The following is a 19,505-nucleotide window of genomic DNA, read 5'->3' on the forward strand; positions in this document are numbered from 1 at the left end:
TGGGGCTGATTATCGAGGATTCTGCTTTGCATGTCTGAGGCACGTAAAGCATAATCCCTGATAAGTGCCGCATTATGAGGCTAATTAAATAGCCTCAGGGGAATCCTTTAGCTGCGGTAACTCACCATAGCTAATAGGATATTACCCATTGTGTCACATGTTGCTTACCTCGCAACTTTGTAGAAAGGGAAGCCGGGACCCTCGTGGTGTGGGATGAAGGTGCGCACGCCAGTCAACCCTCCCCCTTCCTCCGCCGGGCATCACCAAGGAGGAGACTGTGGAACCACAAAGGACCTCTTTTTGTTCCAAACAACTGATTGTGAAGGTACTTTTAGCATGATTGTCTGGTGTGTTTATCACCTTGCACTTATCACTGGTTTATCACTTCCTTATGCTTTCTCCAGGTTAATACATCTGCACCATTGTTCCGTTTTCTTTCACTCTCACATGTTCAACTGGGAGTAAGAGTTTCTTAGAGACGAATCCCACTCGACCTGCGAAAGAAACCTTGATAGGAGTAACAAATACACAATATTTGTGAGTCTTGGTACGCTGAATTAATTGTCGTCTCTAGAATTTTTTTTTTTTACAAATTTGGTCCCTGCCCTGTATTAGAAAGAAACCTTTATGCACCTGGCCTACCCACTCGACAAGTGAGTTTCGGTACGTCAGACGCTAGTCATCCGTTTTTGTTGCCAGTCTTTCAAGTAAAAGAATTGTTATGTGTTTGAGAGACAGTACTACACATTGTTTTATTTCTTTTTTATTTGCATGAACAATCACTGGAAGAATAACACCATTTAGAAGAAGATTCGTCATCTGTGAATTACTGAACTTATTGCTTCGATTACCATTGTACTATTGTCGCCTTTGAACCATTTTCTGTACTTTTCTCTATTTCCCCAATTATTTAATCTGATCTGGGCAGGTTGTGAGGCAGTTTGATTGGGCAGGCATTGATTGCATTGCGCCTTTTCTCCCCCTCACACTCTATCTATATTGGGACATTCAACATTAAGGTGTGGACCTTTTGAATGTCGACACTGTGATGGTTGACAACATGACTACATCTCTGTGCAAGCAGAACTCATGTGTGCCAATAGACTGTAATATTTATTATAGTAGGTTGTCGCAATTCTCATCGCGGCATAACTGCAGCCCTCGGTGATGTCACACTCTTGATTATGTGCAGTTGCATCAGGGTTTATGGAGAGGTGTGTTGGAGCACAGACGTGTGTATGGGAGGAGCGTGTCATATTCTTCCCAGTGCCTTAGGCATGTTCTCTGTTGTGAAGGAGGGCATGCAACCCATTACTCTCTGCACAAGGACGTGTTTGGCACCTTGCAGTTGCACATCTGCGAGATGGGTTCACTTGAAAAATATATGTAACATGGAAAGTACTCTAAACGTGAGCGGTTGTTGGGAAGCAGAAAGTAGATGTGAAATATGTGTATTTTTGGTTATGAACGTTGCAGGGAATTTTGTATTTTCACATAAGGCTTGTTGGAACGGGATTATCAGGGAGAGCTCTGGCTGCAGCGACAAAGCAGAGAAATGATTCCTCTGTGAATGATTTCCTTGTATCTGGGAGTCCTTGGCATCAGTTCATAATCATTACCCCAGTATGATAGCGCAGTCCAGAAGGCTATAATCTGTGAAATTATTATACATGCTTCTGTTAACAGTGTGTGTTAAATCAAGGGGCGGATTGGCATGCCGGGACGCCGGACCGGGTTCCGTTTGGCTGGTCCGGTCACCCCCTCATTGGCTGCCTGTCACGCCCCATGCAGGCCGCCAGCGGCAGCGTTAACTGAAAGCTTCTGCGCATGTGCAGAAGCTCAGTGAAGCACTTTGGAAATGGCCAACGTCGGAGCTGCTGTGCATGCACAGCATCCCCTTCTCCCCATAAAACAGTGCCAAGCCGTCAGTCATTACTGATGGCTCCACCACCCCTCCAGCTCCATCACATGTTCTGCCTCCCCTCCAGCTCCGTCACACTGCACAAAGAAGTGGCTAGCAGCCGTATTTTGGAATAATTGCATACCATAATGAGATATCATGGTGATGGGACATAAGTCTAAGCACAGAATGCATTTATGTTACATATACACCTTATACACACAGCCTGAAGGTCATTTTAGCCAATATTTTTAATAACTTTGTGCATTAAACAAAGTGTCTGTACATTCACGCAATTCATTTATGTTTCATATACACCTTATACACACAGCCTGATAGTCATTTAATACAATATTTTTAATAACTTTGTGTATTAAACAAAGTTTGCGTACATTGAGCCATCAGAAAAAGGTTTCACTATCTCACTAAAAAAAATCCATATTTCATAATATTCCGTACTCCGGAATATTTGGATATGGAATACTCAACCTGTATATATATATATATATATATATACACAGTACCAGTTAAAGACACAACTCATTCAATGGGGGATATTCAATTGTTTGAAAATTCAGTTGGGTGTCTATTTTCTCTAACGTCCTAGTGGATGCTGGGGACTCCGTAAGGACCATGGGGATAGACGGGCTCCGCAGGAGACATGGGCACTTTAAGAAAGAATTTAGGTTCTGGTGTGTACTGGCTCCTCCCTCTATGCCCCTCCTCCAGACCTCAGTTTGATACTGTGCCCAGACGAGCTGGGTGCTTTTCAGTGAGCTCTCCTGAGTTCGCTGAGAGAAAGTATTTTGTTAAGTTTTTTATTTTCAGGGAGCTCTGCTGGCAACAGACTCCCTGCATCGTGGGACAGAGGGGAGAGAAGCAGCCCTACTCTCTGAAGCTAGGTCCTGCTTCTTAGGCTACTGGACACCATTAGCTCCAGAGGGATCGTACGCAGGATCTCACCCTCGCCGTCCGATCCCAGAGCCGCGCCGCCGTCCCCCTCGCAGAGCCGGAAGACAGAAGCCGGGTGAGTATGAGAAGCAAGAAGACTTCAAATCGGCGGCAGAAGACTCCGTTCTTCACTGAGGTAACGCACAGCACTGCAGCTGTGCGCCATTGCTCCCACACACCTCACATACTCCGGTCACTGTAAGGGTGCAGGGCGCAGGGGGGGGGGGCGCACTGGGCAGCATTTGGAACCTCTTTTTGGCAAAAGTAAACATATATACAGTTGGGCACTGTATATATGTATGAGCCCCCGCCAAGAAAATGCATTTTTAAGCGGGACAGAAGCCTGCCGTCGAGGGGGCGGGGCTTCTTCCTCAGCACTCACCAGCGCCATTTTTTCTCCACAGCTCCGCTGAGAGGAAGCTCCCCAGGCTCTCCCCTGCAGATTCACAGTAGAAGAGGGTAAAAAGAGAGGGGGGGCACATAAATTGGGCGCAAAAACACAATATAAACAGCAGCTACTGGGTTAACATTAAGTTACTGTGTTATTCCTGGGTTATAGCGCTGGGGTGTGTGCTGGCATACTCTCTCTCTGTCTCTCCAAAGGGCCTTGTGGGGGAACTGTCTTCAAAAAGGGCATTCCCTGTGTGTGTGGTGTGTCGGTACGCTTGTGTCGACATGTCTGATGAGGAAGGCTATGTGGAAGCAGAGCGGGAGCAAATGAATGTGGTGTCTCTGCCGACGGCGCCGACACCTGATTGGATGGACATGTGGAAGGTTTTAAATGATAATGTTAATTCCTTACGTAAAAGGTTAGAAAAAGCTGAAGCCTCAGGACAGTCAGGGTCCCAACCCATGCCTGATCCTATGTCGAAGAGGCCGACAGGGTCTCAGAAGCGCCCACTATCCCAAATTGTTGACACGGATACCGACATGGATTCTGACTCCAATGTCGATTACGATGATGCAAAATGACAGCCAAAATTGGCTTAATCCATCCGTTATATGATTATAGCAATTAAGGATGTGTTGCACATCACAGAGGAAACCCCAGTCCCTGACAGGAGGGTACATATGTATGGGGAAAAGAAGCCACAGGTAACCTTTCCCCCCTCACACGAGCTAAATGAGTTATGTGAAAAGGCTTGGGAATCTCCAGATACAAAACTGCAGATTTCCAAAAGGATTCTTATGGCGTATCCTTTCCCGCCAACGGACAGGTTACGCTGGGAATCCTCCTCTAGGGTGGACAAAGCTTTAACACGCTTATCCAAGAACGTAGCCCTGCCGTCACAGGATACGGCTACCCTTAAAGATGCTGCGGATAGAAAACAGGAGGGTACCCTGAAGTCCATTTATACACATTCAGGTACCTTACTGAGGCCGGCGATCGCGTCTGCCTGGGTGTGTAGTGCTGTAGCAGCGTGGACGGACACCCTGTCTGAGGAACTTGATACCTTAGACAAGGATACTATATTATTGACCCTGGGGCATATTAAAGACGCTGTCCTATATATGAGAGATGCTCAAAGAGACATTAGTCTACTGGGTTCTAGAATAAATGCTATGTCGATTTCTGCCAGAAGGGTCCTGTGGACTCGGCAATGGACAGGTGATGCCGACTCAAAAAGGCATATGGAGGTTTTACCTTACAAGGGTGAGGAATTGTTTGGGGAGGGTCTCTCGGACCTGGTCTCCACAGCTACTGCTGGAAAGTCAAATTTTTTGCCATATGTTTCCTCACAGCCTAAGAGAGCACTGTATTATCAAATGCAGTCCTTTCGATCACAGAAAAACAAGAAAGTCCGAGGTGCGTCCTTTCTTGCCAGAGGCAGTGGCAGAGGAAAGAAGCTGCACAACACAGTTAGTTCCCAGCAACATAAGTCCTCCCCGGCTTCTACAAAATCCACCGCATGACGCTGGGGCTCCACAAGCAGAGCTAGGCCCGGTGGGGGCACGTCTTCGAAATTTCAGCCACAAGTCGGTTCACTCCCAGTTGGATCCCTGGGCAATAGATATTGTGTCTCAGGGATACAAGCTGGAATTCGAGGAGATGCCCCCTGCACCAATACCTCAAATCGGCCCTGCCAGCTTCCCCCCACGAGAGGGAAATAGTGTTAACTGCAATTCACAAATTGTATCTTCAACAGGTGGTGGTCAAGGTTCCCCTCCTTCAACAAGGAAGGGGTTATTATTCGACCATGTTTGTAGTCCCGAAACCGGACGGTTCGGTCAGACCCATATTGAATTTAAAATCCCTGAACATATACCTGAAAAGGTTCAAGTTCAAGATGGAATCGCTGAGAGCGCTCATCGCAAGCCTGGAAGGGGGGGATTTTATGGTGTCTCTGGACATAAAGGATGCATACTTTCATGTCCCCATTTATCCACCTCATCAGGCGTACCTCAGATTTGTGGTACAGGATTGTCATTACCAATTTCAGACGTTGCCGTTTGGTCTCTCCACTGCACCGAGAATATTTACCAAGGTAATGGCGGAAATGATGGTACTCCTGCGGAAACAAGGAGTCACAATTATCCCATACTTGGACGATCTCCTCATAAAAGCGAGATCAAGAGAGCAGTTGCTGATCAGCGTAGCACTTTCTCTGGAAGTGTTACGACAACACGGCTGGATTCTAAATATTCCAAAGTCGCAGTTGGTTCCTACGACTCGTCTGCCTTTCCTGGGCATGATTCTAGACACAGACCAGAAAAGGGTTTATCTCCCGATGGAGAAAGCTCAGGAACTCATGACACTGGTCAGGAACCTATTAAAACCAAAACAGATGTCAGTGCATCACTGCACTCGTGTCCTGGGAAAGATGGTGGCATCATACGAGGCCATTCCCTTCGGCAGGTTCCATGCGAGGACTTTTCAATGGGACTTACTGGACAAGTGGTCCGGATCACATCTTCAGATGCATCGGTTAATTACCCTATCCACCAGGGCCAGGGTATCACTCCTGTGGTGGCTGCAGAGCGCCCACCTTCTCGAGGGCTGCAGATTCGGCATTCAGGACTGGGTCCTGGTGACCACGGACGCAAGCCTCCGAGGTTGGGGTGCAGTCACACAGGGAAGAAATTTCCAAGGTCGGTGGTCAAGTCAAGAGACTTGCCTTCACATCAACATCCTGGAACTAAGGGCCATATACAACGCCCTACGTTAAGCGGAGACCCTGCTTCGCGACCAACCGGTTCTGATTCGGTCAGACAACATCACCGCAGTGGCTCATGTAAACCGCCAAGGCGACACAAGGAGCAGAGTGGCGATGGCGGAAGCCACCAGAATTCTTCGCTGGGCGGAGAATCACGTAAGTGCACTGTCAGCAGTGTTCATCCCGGGAGTGGACAACTGGGAAGCAGATTTCCTCAGCAGACACGACCTCCACCCGGGAGAGTGGGGACTTCATCAGGAAGTCTTCGCACAGATTACAAGTCGGTGGGAACTGCCACAGGTGGACATGAGGGCATCCCGCCTCAACAAAAAGCTACAGAGGTATTGCGCCAGGTCAAGAGACCCTCAGGCGATAGCTGTAGATGCCCTGGTGACACTGGGTGTTCCAGTCGGTCTATGTATTTCCTCCTCTTCCTCTCATACCCAAGGTGCTGAGGATAATAAGAAAAAGAGGAGTGAGAACAGTACTCATTGTTCCAGATTGGCCAAGAAGGACTTGGTATCCAGATCTGCAAGAAATGCTCACAAAGGACCCGTGGCCTCTTCCTCTAAGACAGGACTTGTTCCAACAGGGGCCCTGTCTGTTCCAAGACTTACCGCGGCTGCGTTTGACGGCATGCCGGTTGAACGCCGGATCCTAGCAGAGAAAGGCATTCCGGATGAGGTAATTCCTACGCTGATAAAGGCTAGGAAGGACGTGACAGCTCAACATTATCACCGTATATGGTGAAAATATGTTGCTTATTGTGAGGCCAGGAATGCTCCTACGGAGGAATTCCAGCTGGGCCGTTTCCTTCACTTCCTACAGTCCGGAGTGAATTTGGGCCTAAAATTGGGTTCCATTAAGGTCCAGATTTCGACCCTATCCATTTTCTTTCAAAAAGAGTTGGCTTCTCTACCTGAAGTTCAGACGTTTGTAAAAGGAGTGCTGCATATTCAGACCCCTTTTGTGCCTCCAGTGGCACCTTGGGATCTTAACGTGGTGTTGAGTTTTCTGAAATCCCACTGGTTTGAACCACTCAAAACGGTGGAGTTGAAATATCTCACGTGGAAGGTGGTCATGCTATTAGCCTTGGCTTCTGCTAGGCGTGTGTCAGAGTTGGCGGCTTTGTCACATAAAAGCCCCTATCTGGTTTTCCATGCGGATAGAGCAGAATTGCGGACCCGTCCACAATTTCTGCCGAAAGTGGTTTCATCCTTTCATATAAACCAACCTATTGTGGTGCCTGTGGCTACTACTGACTTGGAGGATTCCGAGTTACTTGATGTGGTCAGGGCTTTGAAGGTTTATGTAGCCAGAACGGCTAGGGTCAGGAAAACAGAGTCTTTGTTTATACTGTATGCTTCCAACAAGCTTGGTGCTCCTGCTTCAAAGCAAACTATTGCTCGCTGGATCTGTAACACGATTCAGCAGGCTCATTCTGCGGCTGGATTGCCGCTGCCAAAATCAGTTATGGCCCATTCCACTAGGAAGGTGGGCTATTCTTGGGCGGCTGCCCGAGGGGTCTCGGCATTACAGCTTTGCCGAGCGGCTACTTGGTCAGGTTCAAACACTTTTGCAAAGTTCTACAAGTTTGATACCCTGGCTGAGGAGGACCTTGTGTTTGCTCAATCGGTGCTGCAGAGTCATCCGCACTCTCCCGCCCGTTTGGGAGCTTTGGTATAATCCCTATGGTACTTACGGAGTCCCCAGCATCCACTAGGACGTTAGAGAAATTAAGATTTTACTTACCGGTAAATCTATTTCTCTTAGTCCGTAGTGGATGCTGGGCGCCCGTCCCAAGTGCGGAATTCTTCTTCAATACTTGTATATAGTTATTGCTTCAGGGTTATGTTATGGTTGCATCAGGGTTGACCTGAGGCTCTGTTGTTAATCATACTGTTAACTGGTTGTTTTTACTTGTTATACGGTGTGATTGGTGTGGCTGGTATGAATCTTGCCCTGGATTACCAAAATCCTTTCCTTGTACTGTCAGCTCTTCTGGGCACAGTTTCTCTAACTGAGGTCTGGAGGAGGGGCATAGAGGGAGGAGCCAGTGCACACCAGAACCTAAATTCTTTCTTAAAGTGCCCATGTCTCCTGCGGAGCCCGTCTATCCCATGGTCCTTACGGAGTCCCCAGCATCCACTACGGACTACGAGAAATAGATTTACCGGTAAGTAAAATCTTATTTTTTCCTATCTAATAGACAGGAAAAAACAGAAAGCCAACCGACTTTTTAAACTTTTGAATTCCCCTCAATGGTTTTTATTTATTTTAATTATTTTCTACATTGTAGATTAATACTGAAGATATCAAAACTATGAAAGAACACATACGGAATTATGTTGTAAACAAAAAAAAATTATATAAATATATGTTTTATATTTTAGATTCCTCAAAGTAGCCCCCTTTTGCTTTGAGGACAGCTTTGCACACTCTTGGCATTCTCTAAATCAACTTCATGAGATAGTCTCCTGGAATGGTTTTGAATTAACAGGTGTGTCTTGTCAAGAGTCAATCTGTGAATTAGGTGCCTTCTTAATGTGTTTGAGACTATCAGTTGTGTTGTGCAGAGGTAGGGTTAGTACACAGTGGACACCCCTATTTGACTACTGTTGTAATCCATATTATGGCATGAACCACTCAATTTAGCAAAGAGAAACAACAGTCCATCATTACTTTAAGACATGAAGGTCAGTCTATACAGAAAATTTCAAGAACTTTAAATGTATCCTCAAGTGCAGTTGCAAAAAATATCAAACACTATGATGAAACTGGCTCTCAAGAGGACCGCCTCAGGAAAGGAAGACCAAGAGTAACCCCTGCTGCCGAGGATAAGTTCATTAGAGTTACCAGCCTTAGAAACCGCTACTTAACAGCACCTCAGATTAGAGCCCAGATAAATTCTTCACAGAGTTCAAGTAGCAGACAAATCTCAACATCAACTGTTCAGAGGAGACTGCGTGAATCAGGCCTTCATGGTCAGATTGCTGCGAAGAAGCCACTACTGAGGATGAACAACAAGAAGAGAATTGTTTGGACCAAGAAACACAAGGAATGGACATTAGACTAGTGGAAATCTGTAATTTGGTCTGATGAGTCCAAATTTGAGATTTTTTGTTCCAACCGCTGTGTCTTTGTGAGACGCAGAGAAGGTTGAGCGGATTGTTTCTGGATGTGTGGTTACCACTGTGAGAAGGAGGTGTGATGGTGTGGGGGTGCTTTGCTGGTGACACTGTTGGTGATTTATTCAAAATTCAAGGCACACTTAACCAGCATGGCTACCACAGTATTCTGCAGCACCATGCCATCCCATCTGGTTTGCGCTTACTGGGACCATCATTTGTTTTTCAACAAGACAATGTCCCCAAACACACCTCCAGGCTATGTAAGGGCTACTTGACCAAGAAGGAAAGTGATGGAGTGCTGCGTCAGATGACCTGGCCTCCACAATCACCCAACCTAAACCCAATTGAGATGGTTTGGGATGAGTTGGACCTCAGAGTGAAGGAAAAGCAGGCAACAAATGCTTAGCACCTCTGGGAACTCCTTCAAGACGAAGGTGTGTCCAAACTTTTGACTGGTACTGTATATATATCTTTCAAATGCAGAAAAAGCACACAGTGCGCTTCTATTATCTGTTCAGCACACCTGTGTGCCAAACCTTCAGTCTGTGCAACTGAAACCTTAGTCCACACAAAAGTCAATACACATCAATCCAATTTATACTGTATGTAGCACAAGAACCACAGTATGGATGTTTCAGATCTGCTGCTCCTCTCTATTCCTGGAATCCTCAGGAGAATGGAAATTTATGCAAAAAAAGATGAAAGGAGCGCTGTATTGTGCATGAAAAAGTTTTAATATATTCCTTTAAAAGCATACAAACAATGGCAAGCTGGAACTCGTACCAAAAAAAGAAGCGCTGTAGACTTAACACCACATGATGTTATATAGAACCCTTAGGTGCAACTCCATCCGTTCACGCTGCTGCACTCTCCGGACCTGCACACCGCGCTGCCGTCAGCTAACCTCTGGCCGCATGCCGGGACTCGGACCACAGGACAGGCAGGAGAAGTTCACCCAGGGCAAAGACGTGTCAGCCAGACCACGCCCCGGCCGGTATCATTACAGACTTTGTCAGGAGTCTGTGACAAAGTCTGTGACAAAGGGGGGTACACACGGAGAGAATCGTGCTTAATTTCTAAGCAATCTGACTAGATTGCTTAGAAATTAAGCACGGATCTCTCTGTGTGTATGCCCATAGCGCTAGCTAGTTTTAGCAGCCGTGCAAACGCTATGCCGCCGCCCACTGGGAGTGTATTTTAGCTTAGCAGAAGTGCGAACGGTTGTATCTCAGAGCGCCTGCAAATTTTTTTGTGTAGTTTCAGAGTAGCTCAAAACCTACTCAGCGCTTGCGATCACTTCAGACTATTCAGTTCCGGATTTGACGTCACAAACCCGCCCAGCCACGCCTGCGTTTTTCCTGGCATGCCTGTGTTTTTCCGCACACTCCCTGAAAACGGTCAGTTGCCACCCAGAAACGCCCACTTCATGTCAATCACTCTGCGGCAAGCAGTGCGACTGAAATGCATCGCTAGACCCTGTGCAAAACTACATTGTTCGTTGTGCCCGTACGTCACGTGTGCACATTGCGCCGCATACGCATGCGCAGAACTGCCGATTTTTAGCCTGATTGCTGCACTGCGATCAAATTCAGCTAGCGATCAACTCGGAATGACCCCCATAGCCTCTACCACCTCTGAAGGGAGGCTATTCCACTTGTCCACTACCCTTTCTGTGAAGTAATTTTTCTTCAGGTTTCCCCTGAACTTATACACGCTCTTAGTAGAAATATGCGGACCAGTGCCATAATCGCTTGGGGAATTAAGTACAAACAATTGATGCTGAAAGAAGAAGAAAATTACATTCTCCAAATAATGTCCTTTTTGGCGCGGGTTCTCCCAGTTGCACTCTGCAAGGATAAAAAGCGTGTTTATTCTGATTCCAGCAAAAGGATCATCAGAAAAAAAAAGACATACAATCCCGTGAAATGCGTAACAAACTGTCTATTCAGTTGGTGGAACCTGTGCCAGAAAGGACACTACTCTTTGCATAATATACCTTCTATATAATATAAGGAGATTAGCAGTGCCTGGAGCTCCGTGACCTTATCAATCAATCAATACTTTTATATTGGTCTTGGATCTCTTAAGTAACTTCAAACATCCTTTTATATTTCATATTATATATTATAATACATAAGCGGTAATTTCATAATAACAAATTTGACCCTTTTAGTCACCATTAGTTTACATGATGTTACTATTTAATTGTATTATGTAAAATAAGATAATAATGAATGAGTAGAAAGAGAGCTGTGAGCCTGTCACACCGCTGTGTCATGGAATAAGATCCTGTGGTAGGTTGCGGCATGAGGTGCTGTCTATACTTTATGCAGTGTAATGTCTGGTCCAAGTCATTTTGCATAACAGCAGGAGTTAGTGAGAGATGTTAGTATTGTTGGTAGGTATTAGAAGAGTTCTAACAAATATGAGATATATATTAAGGTCTGAAACAGAGGTGCATGCTATGTGGAGGTCGGACACAGTGGAGCGATTTTATGACACTGAGCATGCGCTAAAGCTGCACTGTCATGCACAGTGAATGATTGGCGATTGTGGACACACAGGATTTAATCGCGAAATGACTGACAAGTAGTCAGCAATTCAGGGAGGTAATGGGGGTGGCTAGAACCAGGACCGTTTTCTGATCGTTGTCTAGTCAGCCACTGCAAATTCACATGTAGCTGGAGAGGCCCTTGTGTCTTAGGAGAGACTCTCTGCCCTGAGACAACATAGGACACTCAGAGGTCTGATTATCCGACCGTTGTGTGCCCGATGTTCCCACATATGTATGTGAGCTGGGAGTGAGATGTGTGCGCCTCTGTATTATTTTGTATGTATTATCATATTACTATTGATACACCCTGGCATGGAATGTCCTAACAATGCCCAGATAATGAAATATATTGTTATGTCTGCTTATTTAGGGGAGTCAGATATTGACATATTTCAATGGGAGATATATTATATATGTATTTATCTGCATCTAGTAATACAAGTTAAAGCTGAAGTAATACCCTTGTTTCGCTGTAGTATGAAGACATATTATTGTTTATAGAGGTGTAACCTAACAACCAATCAAAACAAATAAAAGTTTACTTGTTTGACATGATGCAGCCAAATATGTTTTACTGATATGATAGTACCCTGGCTTAGAAATCCCTCATTCATACCCCACATTATTATGATGATGATGATGATTATTATTATTACTTTTTTTTTGTATAGGCAATTCCCTTTTTTATTCCTTTATGTTGTGGTTTCTGCCAAAACTCATGCTCTTATGACAGTAGGGGTGTGATATGAGAGTGTCGGGGGTGTAACTGTGACAGAAGGGGCGTGGTATGAGTGTGTCAGGGGTGTAACTGTGACAGAATGGGGTATGAGTGTGTTGTGGGTGTAACTGTGACAGAAGGGGTGTGGTATGAGAGTATCGGGGGTGTACTGTAACTGTGACAGAAGGGGTGTGGTATGAGTGTGTCGGGGGTGTAACTGTGACAGAAGGGGTGTGTTATGAGTGTGTCAGGGGTGTAACTGTGACAGAAGGGGTGTGGAATTAGTGTGTTGGGGTGTAACTGTGACAGAATGGGTGTGGTATGCGTGTGTTGGGTGTAACTGTGACATAAGTAGTGTGCTGTTAGTGCATTGGGGGTGTAACTGTGACAGAAGGGGTGTGGTGTAAGTGTGTCGGGAGTGTAACTTTGACAGAAGAGGTGTGTTATGTGTTGGGGGTGTAACTGACAGAAGGCGTGTGGTATGGGTGTGTCGGGGTTGTGCTATGGGTTTGTCAGGGGTCTAACTGTGACAGAATAGGTGTGTTATTAGTGTGTTGGGGTATAACTGTGACAGAATGGGTGTGGAAAACAAATACTGAGCAACATCCCCAAACAGGTAATTTCAACTTTAAACTTGTCATTTATTTTGTACGCTCTGGACATGGCTACTACTAACAAATGCACAGAAAAAAATCTTAAAGCTATGTCTGCAAATGCTAGGAGCTTAGGAGACAAAATTCCAGAGCTAATTGCGATAATGACAAGGGATAACCTGGATTTTGTGGCAATTACAGAGTCTTGGTGCAATGAGAATCATGACTGGGACTTAGCTATACCAGGATACAATTTATTTAGGAAAGATAGAATAGGAAGAATAGGAGGAGGGGTAGCAATGTATGTGAAAAAAAGCATAAATGCTACTTTAATACAAAATATTGAAGCCAAAACTGAGGCCCTTTGGGTCACCATAGAAACTGGGAAGAAGGACATTATTCGCATTGGGGTGATCTATAGACCACCAGGCCAGGGGCAGGATTTGGACAGGAACCAATTGTTGGACATCTCTAAAATGGCTTTTAAGGGAGAAGTCATAATCATGGGAGACTTTAATTTACCTGATGTAAATTGGGAGGGGTCTTTTGCAAGTTCAGCTACAAGTGGCAAATTTCTACATTCCTTACAGGGAGCATCTCTCAAGCAATTGGTGAGGGAGCCCACTCGCAAAGACTCAATATTAGATCTGATTCTTACAAATGGTGATAGGATATCTGATATATATGTGGGTGAGCACCTGGGATCCAGTGATCATCAAGCAGTATGGTTTCGTATAAAGACAGGATCCAACTCCTCTCACACAAAAACAAAGGTGTTGGATTTTAGAAATGCAGACTTTGCAAAAATGGGGAGATGTTTAAGTGATTCATTGGCAGACTGGAGGAACTTGGAAGGAGTGCAGGAGAGGTGGAAAAAAATGAAAAGTGCATTACTAAGTGCAACAGACCATTGTATCAAAATGGTTAGGAAAAGCACCAGGAAAAGGAAGCCAGTGTGGTTCACAAAAGTAGTATCAACTAGTGTGAAAGCAAAAAAGATGGCTTTTAGGAAATACAAACAGACTCAAAATAATAACGACAAAGAGGTGTATCTGGACAGACGGAAGGATGCTAAGAAAGTGATCAGACGTGCAAAGGCAGAAGCTGAGGAGAAAATGGCCCAGTCAGTAGATAAAGGGGCCAAAACTTTTTTTAAGTATATAAGTGAAAGGAGAAAATCAAATGGAGGAATAATAAGACTTAAGACAGAGAGTGGGCATTTGGTGGAGGGAGACAAGGCAATAGCAGATCACCTAAATAATTATTTTTGCTCAGTATTTACTACAGAAGAAGGGATGGGGCCACAGTTAAATTGCAAGGACATTCATAAAAATAAGGTAGATGAAAGTACATTTACAGAGGAGAAGGTCCTAACAGAACTTTCAAAACTAAAAGTGGATAAATCAATGGGACCAGATGGGATACACCCAAGGATACTCAAAGAGCTAAAAGATGTGCTGGTTACACCTTTAACAGAATTATTTAACCAGTCACTAAATACAGGTGCTATTCCAGAGGACTGGAAAAGAGCAAATGTAGTTCCACTGCACAAAAGTGGAAGCAAGGAAGAAGCAAGTAAATACAGACCAGTAAGCCTTACATCAGTAGTAGGGAAAGTAATGGAAAAACTATTAAAAGAAAGAGTAGTGGAATATCTTAAATCAAACAACTTACAGGATCCAAAACAGCATGGATTTACTGGTGGGAGATCATGCCAAACAAATCTTATTGACTTTTTTGACTCTGTGATGAAAATAATAGATCAAGGGGGAGCTGTAGATGTAGCATATCTAGACTTTAGTAAGGCATTTGACACTGTCCCACATCGCAGACTGCTAAATAAACTTGAAAGCCTGGGGGTGGATTATAAATCAGTTAAATGGATAAGAACCTGGTTGCAGGATAGGAAACAGACAGTCGTAGTTAATGGAGTGCAATCTATGGAGGGAAATGTTACCAGTGGAGTACCCCAGGGATCTGTACTTGGTCCAGTTCTCTTTAATATCTTTGTTGGTGACATTGCAGATGGTATTGAAGGGAAGATATGCCTTTTTGCAGATGATACAAAGATATGCAACAGGGTAGACACACCGGGAGGGGTCAAACAAATGATTAATGACCTAGGTAGGCTTGAGAAATGGTCAAGAACGTGGCAACTACAGTTTAATGCTAAAAAATGCAAAATCATGCACTTGGGTCTCAAAAACCCAAAGGCTAAGTATAGTATCAAGGGTACTATAATGGAAACGACTGAGGAGGAAAGAGATTTAGGAGTCACTATTTCAAGTGACTTGAAGGCAGGAAAGCAATGCAACAAAGCAATGAGAAAGGCAAGTCAGATGCTTGGTTGCATAGGGAGAGGAATCAGTAGCAGGAAAAAAAAAGTGATAATGCCACTGTATAGGTCATTGGTACGGCCCCATCTGGAATACTGTGTCCAGTTCTGGAGACCCTATCTCCAGAAGGATATAAATACATTAGAGAGTGTACAAAGAAGGGCAACTAAAATCAAATGGTGCATGGCCTACATCACAAAACTTTCCCGGAAAGGCTAAAAGATCTTAACATGTATAGTTTGGAGGAGAGAAGGGAAAGGGGAGACATGATAGAAACTTTCAAATATATAAAGGGTCTTAACAAAGTTCAGGAGGGAAACATTCTTCAAAGGAAAAGAAGTATTAGAACTCGAGGGCATACATTGAGACTGGAGGGGGGGAGGTTCAGGGGAAATTTAAGGAAAAATTACTTCACAGAAAGGGTAGTGGATAAGTGGAATAGCCTCCCATCAGAGGTGGTAGAAGCTAAGACTGTAGGGCAATTTAAACATGCTTGGGACAGGCATATGAATATCCTTACAAAGAATCAAGGTTAAAAAAGGGTTGAGATTGCCTAAAGGATAAAATAAAAAAGGGGCAGACTAGATGGGCCAAGTGGTTCTTATCTGCCGTCAAATTCTATGTTTCTATGTTTCTATGGTATGAGTGTGTCAGGGTCGTAACCGAGGTGGATGGGAGGTTTTGTCAATAAATCAAAGACGTGCAAATGATTGGGGAGTATGATAGTGTTCTGTATGCGTTCTGTCTGGGGAACTGCTCTTATACTTACTTTGACATTACATGGAACATTGCAGTTGATCAGTATTCAATTTAATTTCCTATTTAATATAATGCTTCTTTTATAATCCTGCTCCTAATTTGGACCACCAAGCAGTGTGGACTGTCCTAAGTACATGTATTATGGCAACACCAACATGGGTGTGCTGTTGTGTAATTATGTTCATTTGTCTTCCAAATATACTGTACCCACAGTATGTCATCCACTCGGCATTACAAACAATTAGATAGCTTTCCTCACACGTGGATTCATGTTTTTAGCCTAGTAGACGGTACAGTATTTTAAGTGTCTTCATCTCTTTTGCAGCAGTCAGAAATGACAGAAACAAGAAGAAGAAAGAGCCCTTGAAACAGGAGTGCATAGAGAACTACGAGATGACAGCCGAGCTCGATGACCTGACAGAGAAAATCAGAAAAGCGCATCAAGAAACCTTTCCCTCCTTGTGTCAGCTGGGGAAATACACTACGGTAAGTTTTACCTGCTAATGATTTAGAACCGCTGTACTCCAGACACTGCTCTCACATGTAGGATTACATTTTCTTTTTATCTACTGCTAGTCATGATTTATGAATGTGATGGTAAGAATCCTGTTACATGTCCTCCAGGAGGAAGATGAAGAAGATTTGGTCCAGAAACTCCTCTCCTTTATACTCTACACAACTGCTAGTCATAAGTCTCAAATTATTAGAATATAGAGTTTTTCCATCTTGTACACTTTAGTCCTGCTACTGTTATGAACATATTTAGCTGCTTTATTCATACGCGGAGAGTGAAATAGGTACACCTGATGTAATGGATCTATCAGAGCAGGATCTGAAGAAATCAGGAGAAATCTGAGGTCAGTGCAGGCAGAACTATGGCGTAGCTGAACAAGCCAAAATCAGTACATGGGTAATGAAGCCGAGACATGGTCAAGGACAAGTGGTTCACACACTTAACACTATTAGAAATAGCAAGCCAGGATCACAATTTCCAATCACAATAAGCAGGCAATGGAGACAGGAAGTTGATGCGTTTAAATAGCCCAGCGCTTCCTTTGATTGAATAGCTGTTTAGATATTAATTTAAATAATTTCCCAAGAATTGCAGTTTATAAATACTAACTGTATAATTGGTAGACAACCAAGGCAACAGATTTGCAGCATAGAATCCAGGGTTCCAGGTGCAGCCATTATTCTCCCTTGTGATGGGACGTCCCCAGGGCAACCCTTTTCCAGATATGTTAGGGTAACATTAGTGGAATGCTTAAAATTTTGATACGGGGGTATTTTTATTTTCAGTCTCCCAATATCTAGCCATAGCCCACTCATTCTACCAGGTACTGTCATGTATATTGAAACATTCTGAATTGAACATTTCTTTTCATCACATATTCATGCGAAACAAAAGGAGAAACCAAAAGTAGTTGCTTAGTTGGACGCACAAATGAAATTTGTATTGATTTTAATTTCTTTAAAACTTAGCTTTTATTGCTTCACCTTCTAAAATGCCCCCTTTATATGGGGATTACACAGCAAAACATAGAGGTTAAAATTAGTACATACAAACATATAAGTGAGAGGAAAAGATATAAGTGTGGATAGATTTAAAAAGCGGTACTTTCATTGTTACTCCGGCAAGGTGTAGGAATGGGATTGCTTATGGAGCCCCTGAGAGTCTGGAGTGTATTAACTAACAAAATCTCCCAATGTGATATGGCTTTGGTCATGCAAAGGGCCAATAATGGCAATTCAAAGAATTATTCCATATATTGTATGTACTGGTATTATAAGTTTAGAATATATGTTGTATTTGTGGAAGCCATATGTTAGCCAGTTCAGATGTGAAAACTCATTTATCACAATAAATTGTTGCTGTAAATATGATGTGTGTTTTACTGTGTGTTCACCTATGCTATATATCTTTAGTATTCTTTACTTTGGTATTCTGTACACATTCATCTCATATTCTGTATCACTAATATTTATTGAAAAGAGCAGGGGTAAATATTCCTAATTTGAAAAATTGTGAATCAAGGGGTAGGTCATATGATTGTCTTACAACCCTACATTAATATGAGTGACAGACCAATCAGTCACACAGTTACCAATGTATTAAACACACTGATGCTATCACTAAAATGCTGTGGCAGCCTGTATTTCCTGCAGGAATGATATTCGCTACATTAGTATTCTTTCTCAGACTACAACTGTGATTGGATATGTTGTATCAAGATGTATGAGCCAGTTCCCTTCCTTTACGTATCACTGACTTGTATCACTAAGATACTGTAGCAACCTATGTTTACTGTCTTGTGACACAGGATTAGTATTTGCTACTTTAGTATTCTTTCTTAGGCTATATCTATGCTTTAGATACAATATATCAGGATATGCTAGCCAGTTCCCTTCCTTTACGTATCACTGACTTGTATCACTAAGATACTGTAGCAACCTGTGTTTACTGTCTTGTGACACAGGATTAGTATTTGCTACTTTAGTATTCTTTCTTAGGCTATATCTATGCTTTAGATACAATATATCAGGATATGCTAGCCAGTTCCCTTCCTTTGCGTATCACTGACTTATACTTAAGGGCTGGCAGATGTACACTTAGTCACTGGTAAAAGAGTGGCCAGAACACAACATTCACATATAGGTGCTATTGGTCAACTTAGCCTGGCAGTACTGCTGTGACAATATTATTCTATTGACAGATTGTGTACTGAGTCTAACACATTGACTGGTAACCATCCGGTGACCACACAATACTGTTGCTAATGACAACGGCACATACTGGTCAATTAATCACAGTACTCTCTGGGTGGATTGTATACACTCTCCGTGCTCCCTAACGACCAACACTGACACTTGAGCTTAATTCTAATAACCTCATTGTACGAGGGTGCCAGTGGAGGTCTAATCTAACTATCTTTCTTAATTAGAATCTACAGGGGAAGAAATGGGTGCAGATGCACTATACAATCATTACTATAAATTACAGTATATAATATACTAAGAGGTTGTTAGCATATAATTGGCCAATGATACGGGCTTGCTCACCGCATCGAGGTCACCTCTATCGAGCAAGTCCCTAACACTTTTGGGGTTCACACTGGGACGCAGGGCACCCCCAAATCAGCCCAGCCATGAACCCCCCCAAGGCATCACACTAGTGGAAAATCGTGAGGTGTAATAAAGTATAAGAGAAGCATAGGTAGTTACGGAGTGTAGAAAGTGTTTTAAAATTAGATATAAAGTGGGTGAAAAAAATACATGGATAAAATGACACACTTAGGAGGTAGTGAAAAAATAGTGACTATAAGTGTTAGGGTGTGATGCCCTGGAGTGGCCCAGACAGAACAGTTCAGGGGACCCCACGTCCCAATGCTTACCCCCAAATAGACTGAC

The 19,505-nt window shown here is 43.6% G+C and overlaps 1 protein-coding gene across 10 annotated transcripts in view; it reads left to right on the forward strand.

Annotated features, from left to right (window-relative positions):
• Positions 1-19,505, forward strand: part of RARB (retinoic acid receptor beta) — a 1,402,065-nt gene that overhangs the window by 1,291,625 nt on the left and 90,935 nt on the right. For all 10 annotated transcript variants that reach the window (XM_063922235.1, XM_063922228.1, XM_063922231.1 and 7 more), the window contains one exon: positions 16,423-16,583. In XM_063922235.1, the coding sequence (XP_063778305.1) occupies positions 16,423-16,583 (161 nt within the window). The remainder of the gene's footprint in view (positions 1-16,422; positions 16,584-19,505) is intronic.

The sequence above is a fragment of the Pseudophryne corroboree genome, chromosome 5 (assembly GCF_028390025.1).
Source record: "Pseudophryne corroboree isolate aPseCor3 chromosome 5, aPseCor3.hap2, whole genome shotgun sequence".
NCBI classification, from domain to species: domain Eukaryota; kingdom Metazoa; phylum Chordata; class Amphibia; order Anura; family Myobatrachidae; genus Pseudophryne; species Pseudophryne corroboree.